Raw genomic sequence first — 9,332 nt, 5'->3', positions numbered from 1 at the left:
AAGGTGCTTTTTAGTTAGAAAATATTCTCAGGACCTTTCCCATCCACAACGAAATCGCTCAGACCTAGTCAAGGTTTGATAGGATTATAGCCACGGATCGGGCTGACCTTCCCGCAGACCCTCGGACACAGGAAGGCGAGGACGCCGTGGAGTCCAGCGCGGGCGCCCAGAAGCGAACTTTTTACAAAGACAAGGCTGGAGGAACCGCTCCGCAGACGTCTGCGCCCGACTTCCGGCTTCCTCCCGCGGGATTCCGTAGCTTCCGCTTCCGGTCCGGAGCGTCGGGGAGTCCGAGTGCTGAGGCCCAAGGTAAGGAGGACGCAGCTTGTCGGGCTCTGAAGTGCTTCGCGCGTGGGGCGAGAGGGCAGGAGTCCGCGTGGCAGCCTGGCCCCGGTGACGGACGAATAGTCCTTGCCAACTCGCAAGGACTATTATTTTATTTTTCGTTTAGTTTTTCTAGTCAGGGTTTCACTGTCCCTGGCTGTAGACCAGGCTGGCCTCGAACTCACAGAGATCAGCCTGCCTCTCAGTCTCCAAGTGCTGGATTAAAGGCGGGCGCCGCCATCGCGGGCTGTTTATCTACTTTTTGATGCGGCAGGGGATTAGGGGGATGAAAGTCCCAGCACAGCTTGCAGGAGTGCGGCTCGACCCTAGGTCGTCAGGCTTGGCGGCGGCAAGTGCTTTTATTTGCTGAGCCACACTGCCGCGCGGTGAGAGAAACGCTGATGACAATTCGCTTGTACTTTTTCTTCTTCTGCACTCGGGAGGCGGAGGCAGGTTGATCTCTGTGAGTTCGAGGCCAGCCTGGCGGGCAGGCACACATGTAAGCAGAATGTTGTATACATAATACATAATAAATAAATAAGTTAATAAATCAAACTTTTAAAAAGTTATTTAATATTTTATGTGTATGAGTGCTTTGCTTGCATGTATATGCCTGTGCATCACAGAGGCCGGAAGAGGGCCTGGGCCTGGAGTTACAGACGCTGTGAGCCGCCCGATGGTTGCTGGGAATAAACCCTGGATCCTCTTAACTGCTGAGCCATCTCTCCAAAGCTACATGTACTTTCTAAAATATGAAGACTCCCCCCTGCCAGGTGCCGTGGCTCCTGAGAGCGCCAGTTTCTAGATTGACTAAAACTACCCACGGCAATGTGGGACTCCGCTCAACTTCGTTTTCTTTCTTCTTCTTTTTCTTTTTTTAAAGACTTGTTTGTTTACTGTGTACACAGTGTTCAGCTTGCATGTACACCTGCATGACAGGAGAGCACCTATAGATCGCATTACAGATGGCTGTGAGCCACCACGTGGCTGCTGGGAATTGAACTCAGGACCTTTGGAAGAGCAGACAGTGCTCTTAACCCCTGAGCCATCTCTCCAGCCCTTGACTTTGTTTTCTTATATTGGTTCTCTGGCTTGCACACTCCTTGTCCGGTCTATAGGTCTTGAGGAATGAAGATTTGAATATAAGGCCATGGCTAAACACCTGAAGTTCATTGCCAGGACAGTGATGGTTCAGGAGGGGAACGTGGAAGGTGCATACAGGACCCTGAACAGGTAAAAAGAACCAGAGCCTCGCCTAGACCATCTGTGCACAATGTAAGGTTACCCCCACCCAACCTCCCACCTCAGAAACTGTTGGCACACTGGTGTCAGCCATTTGTTGTTTAGGCTCTGGACACTTCCCGGCCCCTCAGTTATTCGCTTCATCCAGCAAGCAGACGTTATTCTTTTTTTTTTTTTTTTTTTGGTTTTTCGAGACAGGGTTTCTCTGTGTAGCCTTGGCCATCCTGGACTCACTTTGTAGACCAGGTTGGCCTCGAACTCACAGCGATCCGCCTGCCTCTGCCTCCCGAGTGCTGGGATTGAAGGCGTGCGCCACCATGCCCGGCCTGCAGACGTTATTCTTAATGAGGACCCCGAGTTCTAGCCAGGGTTTTGAGAAGAACCCGTTAAAACCTGCTTGTGCACGTCTGTAATCTTGGTGCCTGGGAGGTGGAGGCAGGAGGACCCTGAGAGCACTGTGGACAGTGCTGACTGGACTCTCTCAGTTGGCCCCTCCCACATCAAAGAAGAAAAAAAGGGCCGGGCGTGGTGGCACACGCCTTTAATCCCAGCGGGAGGCAGAGGCAGGGGGATCGCTGTGAGTTCAAGGCCAGCCTGGTCTACAAAGAGAGTCCAGGACAGCCAAGGCTACACAGAGAAACCCTGTCTCGAAAACCAAAAAAAAAGAAAAAAAAAGCTGGAAGGGAAACGAGGAGCCAGAAGCGGAGGCATAGCGCATGAGAATCAGCTGAGACCGTTTCTGCAGAATAAAGCCACTGGAGACGAGTAACTCCTTTGTGGTTTTGTCCATCTCATGTAGCTCAGGCTGGCCTAGGCAGTGTAGCCAAGGATAGCCTTGACTCCTGATTATCCTCCTGCCTCCATCTCCCAGATGGTGAGATTATATGTCCCCCACCACTTCCGCTCCTGGCTAGAGGAGATGAAGTCTAACTGGGCTCTGGGAGAAACAAGTCAAATGGAGAGGGCACCGCAGATTCCAAGAAGAGTTAGCGCATGCAGGAGTACTCGGCGAGGGGCTGGACACATGGCCCGGTGGTAAGGAGCGCTTGCTACTCTCTCAGGCAGTCCAAGTTCAGTTCCCAGCACCAACCGCTGCTGTCAGGGATCTGCCGCTCTCTCCCAGCTGCCATCTGCAGTGCCCACATGTGACCCAAACAAGCAGGCATGCACTTAACAACATGACAGCAGGAGAGGAGGGCCCTGTGGATCGGCAGCTGACTGCCAGCCTGTGGGAGAGTGAGCAGCCCTGGTGAAGCTGACCCATTCTAGTTCTTTTAGGCTTCCCTAAGCTGGCATGTCTCATTTAACATTTCTTTTTATTTTTAATTATGTGTATGCATGTGGGGTGTGTGCACATGAGTGCAGGTACTGGAGGCCAGAAGCCCTGGGGCCCTGGAGCTGGAGTTCAGGAAGCTGTGGGGCACTGACTGGGCGCTGGAAGAGAAGTGCACCTGTAGCTAGCTAGCGAGCCGTTGGTCTGTGTGGCTCTTGTGTGTATTGTTTTGCTCTGGTTGTTGTTGTTTTGGTTTTTTGAGACAGGGTCTCTCTGTGTAGCCTTGGCTGTCCTGGACTCACTTTGTAGACCAGGCTAGCCTCGCGCTCACAGCAATCCCCCTGCCTCTGCCTCCCGAGTACTGAGATTAAAGGCGTGCGCCACCACACCCGCCCCCCCCCCCCCCGCCTTTTTTTTTTTTTGTTTTTGCTTTTTTGTTTTTCGAGACAGGGTTTCTCTGTGTAGCCTTGGCTGTCCTGGACTCACTTTGTAGACCAGGCTGGCCTCGAACTCACAGCGATCCACCTGCCTCTGCCTCCCGAGTGCTGGGATTATAGGCGTGCGCCACCACGCCCGGCCCGGCCCATTTTTTGTTTTAATCCAGGCGTGGACTATGGAGCTGCTTCAGACTGTCTACTTGCCTCGCGCTCTCATGCAGGAGTGTGGCTGTGCTAGCTGCAGATAGTTTCCGCAGGTGTGTGACATTTGGGATTCTGAGGACTTTTCAGAAGTGATAAATATCAGAGCCCAGAGAGAGGCCAGGGAGCTCTGAAGAGAGGCTGCGGTACTTATGGCTGTTTTTGCTGTTGCTCTTGGCTAGTTGGAATTTGTCAACTAGTCCTGTGCGAAGAGACAAGGAAATGGAATATTCTGGTAGTGAAGGTCAAACTGGCCCCAAGGCACCTGACACCCCATCAGCTGGAAGTGGCCTACAGAGCTCTACACTCCCTCCCACCTCTAACCTCCTTTCTCTCCTACCCAGTGTTGGGAGTTGGAGAAGGTGGTAAATATAGGAACCCAATAAAGTGGCTAACAGGCTCACCCAAGAAGACTTGTTTAAACAGAAGAGATGTTTAGAGAGTGAGTGAGGAAAATCAGGCCCCTGCGCTCAGAACCTGAGATTTAATCTTCCTCGTGAACTCAAAACTGGCTTGGGAACCAGTGTAGGGAATGTGTTTAAAGTCATACTTCAGAAAGCTGCATTTAAAAAATAGCAGATTCTCAAAAACAAAGGCTACATTGTTTTAGTATAAAAAGATAATTTGCAAGGAAGAAAAAAAACGCTGCATTTCTGTTCATTTTTTAAAGAAAAATCTTGGATTAGTATGGAAATGATTTATAAATTGTGTCTTCGCCTAAGGTGCTGGCTGGCGTGGGGAGTGGACACATCCTTTGCCCGTGGGGAACTTTCCTAGGCGAGAGCTTGTGAGCTCGCGCAGATACAGCGCTGGCTAAGCGCAGTCTGCCCTGACTTCGCACCTCCTTCCCTCGGCTGGTCCCTACCGCCTGCCTTCCCCTTGGGTCGCTCCTACACACCTGTCTCAACCTGCCTTCTCTCGTCTCTCTCAGCTTCAGATGGCAGTGGTTAAACTAAGTTGCTTGTTCTGTGATCGGATCACTGTAGCAGTGCAAGTAGGAGAGAGAAGGTTGGACCTTCACAGTGCTCAGGGCCCAGAAGGGAGCCTTTCAAAGGAAAAGCCAGTGTGTCTGCCCTGGGAGACTGCCGCAGAATGCCTGTTATGTAACCAGGGGCCCTCCCCGGAGCCCTGGAATGAGGATATGGAGAGTGGGGGTTGCTAGGAAGCCTTGTGTGATTGGCTGGCCCCCAAACCAGGAAAGACAAGCACACTGGAAACATGCCGGCTGACCCCTTTCACTCCTGAAGGGCCGTCCTGGGCTCACCCAGTCCTCGTACACAGCGGCTGACGTAGGCTGGCTACCCTGACATGTGAGTCTGCCGCCCCCAGGTTCCCCTTGTGAGCAGCCTGGCTCCTTTTACATAATCAGTTGAATTTTACTAAAACTGGCAGCTGGTTTCTCCTTCACGTAAGGTTGCCAGGCACCAGAACTCCACGCTGCTCTGTTTACACTAAGCTCATCGTCTGCTGGTCCTTGGACTAACTTTGTAAACAGACATGACACTAGCAACACCTTCCCCAAAGTGCCACCCCTGAGCTACATCCTCAGCTTTAACTGGCCTCCCCACCCCCAGCCTCACCCCCGGATCTAGGAACTAGGCCCAGGGCCCTTGCTTGTAAGCTATGCCCTCAGCACCATCAGTTGTTTAGCTGGGGTGTAGTTCTCGGATTATTTTGGGTTTGTTTATTTGGTTGGTTTTAGGGCTTTTTTTTTTGTTTTTTTAAGACAGGGTCTCATGTATCCTACGCTGGCCATGTATGACCTTTTAACTCCTGCGTCTACCTCTCACTGGCACTACGGGTGTGCAACACCACACTGTGTGGTACTGCAGATCAAGCCGGGGACGACTCCACCAGCCGAGCCACGCCCAGCCCATACTTCTGGAGTTCTGCTACAAAGCCTGACCCGCATCCTTGCCTGCTAGGGGTGAGGTTGAAGGCATTAATTGTAGGGTGCGTGTGCATTACTCATGTGCGTGCTCACGCATGTGGGTTTAGAGGCCAGAAGACACATCAGCTGGCCTTCCTCAGGCACTGCCACCCATTTTCTGTTGCTTGTTTAAAACAAGGTCTGTCTTAGTAGGCTGTGCTGCCGGGCTCTGTCTCCCTCCCCAGCGCTGGGATGACGCGTGCTGCCAGCACACCCAGCCTTTTTACATGGCTTCTAGGAGCTCAGACCCTGTGTCAGCTTCACTCTTTCCTAGCCTAATCTGTGCTTTCAATTTAATTTTTCTTTTTTGTTTGGTTGTTAGAGACAGGGTCTCACTGTACAGTCCTGGCTAGCCTGGAACCCACTGTTGCCAATCAGGCTGGTCTCGCACTCAGAGCTGCGCCTGCCTCTGCCTTCCACCATGCGCCACCATGTCTGGCCCTATTTTTTGGTTTCTCTCTCTCTCTCTTTTTTTTTAAAAAGATCTATTTATTTATTTATTTATTTATTATACAGTGCTCTGCCAGCATGTAACACCTGCAGGCCAGAAGAGGGCACCAGATCTCATTATAGACGCTTGTGAGCCACCATGTGGTTGCTGGGATTTGAACTCAGGACCTCTGGAAGAGCAGCCAGGGCTCTTTAACCTCTGAGCCATCTCTCTAGCCCCTATTTTTTGGTTTTTCAAGACAGAGTTTCTCTGTGTAGTCTGGGCTGTTCGGGAGCTAGCTCTGTAGACCAAGCTGGCATCGAACTCACAGAGATCCGCCTGCCCCTGCCTCCAGAGTGCTGGTATTAAAGGTGTGCACCACCACCGCCCTGCATTGCTCAGACTTTAATTTTATCAATTTTTTTTCTCTAAACCTGGGCCCATACTTATGAGGCAAGTGCTCAACCACTGAGCTATGCCGCTTTTATTTAGTTTTTTTAAACAAACAACAAACATGATGTAAATTGCCAAGGCTGATCTGAAGTGTGCATCAGCCTCCCCCATCCTGGGCTGATGGACCATCACATCAGCCTCCCACATCCTGGGCTGATGGACCACCACATCAGCCTCCCACATCCTGGGCTGATGGACCACCACATTAGCCCTCAAATACAAAGAGGAAGGAGCTGCCTTCTTCACTGAGGGCCAAGTAGCAGTCACCCCACTGAGCTCTTTTTCAATTACAGACGGTTTGCCCCATTTGGGGTTTGTCTTGGGTTGGTTTTTGTTTTTTTGAGACAAGGCCTCTCTATGTAGCCCTGGTTGGCCTTCAGTTCACAAGAGAGCTACCTGCCTCTGCTTTCCAGTTTCTGGAAGCAAAGGTGTGCGCCATCCCACACCCAGCTCCATACGTAGTTTCCCTCCCATGGTTGTAAAGCACTGGGCCAGGCTGGAGAGATGGCTCAGAGGTTAAGAGCCCTGGCTGCTCATCCAAAGGTCCTGAGTTCAACTCCCAGCAACCACATGGTGGCTCGCAGCCATGTATAATGAGATCTGGTGCCCTCTTCTGGCCTGCAGGTGTACATGCAGGCAGAACACTGTATATATAATAATAAATAAATCTTTAAAAATAAATATGTCTTACTTATGTATACAGTGTTCTGCCTGCATGTACACCTGCAGGCCAGAAGCTGTCGTATCCTTCAGGTGTGTTGTGGTATTCCAAAGTTTGAGAGTCCGACTCTTATCAGCTCGCAGGAGTAAGAGCGTCTTATTTCTAACTTTGCCTCCTGGCTTCTCACTGGGGCCCAGGAAAGGCTCAGTGCTACATTACTACTTCACACTCTAATTTTCCAAACACAAGTTGTTTTTGTCCCTTGACCTCTCCTGGGCTGTAAAGAACTGCTAAGCTGGCAAAGAGCAGCAATGAGGGGCTGGAGAGATGGCTCAGTGGTTAAGAGCGTCGCCTGCTCTTCCAAAGGTCCTGAGCTCAATTCCCATCAACCACATGGTGGCTCATAACCATCTGTAATGTGATATGGCACCCTCTTCTGGCTTGCAGGAGTACATGCAAGCAGAACATTGTATGCATAATAATAAATAACTTACTTAAAAAAAAAAAAAAAAAAGAGCAGCGATGAGCCACAGCCGCTAACGCCATCCCCTGCCTTTCTCCAGAATCCTCACCACCGACGGGCTGACTGAAGTCATAAAGCGACGACGCTACTATGAGAAGCCTTGTCGCCGCCGCCAGCGGGAGAGCTACGAAACATGCCGAAGGATCTACAACATGGAAATGGCTCGGAAGATTAACTTCTTGATGCGGAAGAACCGTGCAGACCCATGGCTTGGCTGCTAAGGCCTGGGGTAGACGGCGGCCCACGCTAATCCTGTGTCCCAGGGGTAGACGGCACACGCTAATCCTATGTCCCGCTCTTTTCTATCTCGCTAGTCCACAGTGGACACTTTCTTCTATTAAAAAGAAGAGTGTGAATCAAACCATGGAACAGGCTCAGTGTTATTGCTTGCCAGCCTAGGAGGGCCAATTAGAAGGCACATGTCACAGGTGCAGTCTGTGTTTATAAAGACTTGGAAAAGTTCTAGAAACCATGGAGAGATGACTCAGCAATTAGGAGCGCTTGCTGTTCTTTTGTAGCAGACCTTGGTTGGGTTCCACCACCCACCAGGTGGCTCACAAGGTCTGTTACTCCAGTTCCGGGTGACCTGTTGCCACCGCGTGGCCTCTGGGCACTTCATGCATGTAGTACACGTACTTGCAAAACACTCAAACATGCGAAATGTAAGTAAGACTTTAGTGAGTGTGGGGCTAGAGGTATGTCTCAGCTCTTTAAGAGCGTTGACTGCTCTTGGGAGAGGCTCTGGCTTCAGTGCTCAGCACCCGCCTGGCGGCTCACAGCTGTCCATGTCTCTCATCCCTAGGGAACCTTCTGGGCCACAGGCACCAGATACACGTGCACAAACATGCAAGCCAGACCCTCATCAGTTCCATCAGCGTACTGAATACACTAAGCGGGACACTTGCTTAAACTGCCGTGTTTTGTTTCTTTGTTTGTTTTTGGGGGGATGAGTTTTTGTTGTTGTGTTTGTTTGTTTTTTGTTTTTGAGACAAAAATCTCACTTTGTAGACCAGGCTGGCCTCAAACTCAGAGACTCCCCTGCCTCTGCCTCCCTGAGTGCTGGGGTTACAGGTGTGCACCACCATGCCCAGCTAAGTTGCCATTTTAGATTTTGTTTGTTTTTCAAGACAAGGTTTCTCTGTGTAGCCTTGGCTGTCCTGGACTCCCTTTGTAGACCAGGCTGGCCTTGAACTCACAGGGATCCATCTGCCTCTGCCTCCCGAGTGCTGGGATTAAAGGTGTGCGCCACCACGCCCGGCTGTTTTTAGAATTTTAAAGCCCCTTTCCAGAGTCTAGGAGAGGCAAGGAAAATTTTCAACTGTAAAAAAAATATACTGCATTTCCTGCGATTTTTACGAGCCCCAAAGCAAATCTCACTGGAAATGCAGATGTTATGCCCCTGAGCTACCGTTCTCTACCCTTCAGTAGAGAAGAACCATATGTATGCTTACTAAATTCTCCTAAAATACCAAACTACTAGAGCGCTGTGATCCTTGTCCGAAAGAATCCCAAGAAGAAAGCTAACCAGGCTAATCCTGTCCTGTCTCTCAGTTTTCCTGAAGGGGCTAAGAGAAGGATGGCAGAGGCAAAATGCACTGGATGGATCGCAACGCAGACGGAAGGAGCCGAGGAGGAGTGTCCGCACTGGACCTACCTGCGGACGGCACCTGCCGCGGCCCGGCCAACCGTTGATGGGGCCGTGGAGAGCTGTGTTTCCAGCTAGGGCGTGGGCCTGTGTCGCTTCTAGCTGAAATTCCCACCCCGTGTGCCTCAAAATCAAGTGTTCTGACACCAGCAAAGAAATTGCTGCAAGCTGAGTGGTGGCGCATGCCTGTGATCCCAGCACTCGGGAGGCAGA

At 51.0% G+C, this 9,332-nt stretch overlaps 1 protein-coding gene across 1 annotated transcript; it reads left to right on the top strand.

Annotated features, from left to right (window-relative positions):
- Positions 1-1,392: 1,392 nt before the first annotated feature.
- Mrps21 (mitochondrial ribosomal protein S21) lies at positions 1,393-7,716 on the top strand. The gene is made up of 2 exons (XM_051156887.1): positions 1,393-1,557; positions 7,515-7,716. The coding sequence occupies exons 1-2, from the start codon at positions 1,475-1,477 to the stop codon at positions 7,693-7,695; spliced, it is 264 nt and encodes an 87-aa protein (XP_051012844.1). The 5' UTR covers positions 1,393-1,474; the 3' UTR covers positions 7,696-7,716.
- The last annotated feature ends 1,616 nt before the right edge of the window (positions 7,717-9,332 follow it).

Source organism: Acomys russatus, chromosome 15 (genome assembly GCF_903995435.1).
Source record: "Acomys russatus chromosome 15, mAcoRus1.1, whole genome shotgun sequence".
Classification (NCBI taxonomy): Eukaryota; Metazoa; Chordata; class Mammalia; order Rodentia; family Muridae; genus Acomys; species Acomys russatus.
The sequence above is the reverse complement of the archived record's forward strand: the minus strand, read 5'-3'. Positions and strand labels throughout refer to the sequence as shown.

Coding starts and splice junctions, on each gene's coding strand:
- Mrps21 (XM_051156887.1), top strand. CDS start 1,475: ATGGCTAAACACCTGAAGTTCATTGCCAGGACAGTGATGGTTCAGGAG. Junction 1,558..7,514: donor GCATACAGGACCCTGAACAG/GTAAAAAGAACC, acceptor GCCTTTCTCCAG/AATCCTCACCACCGACGGGC.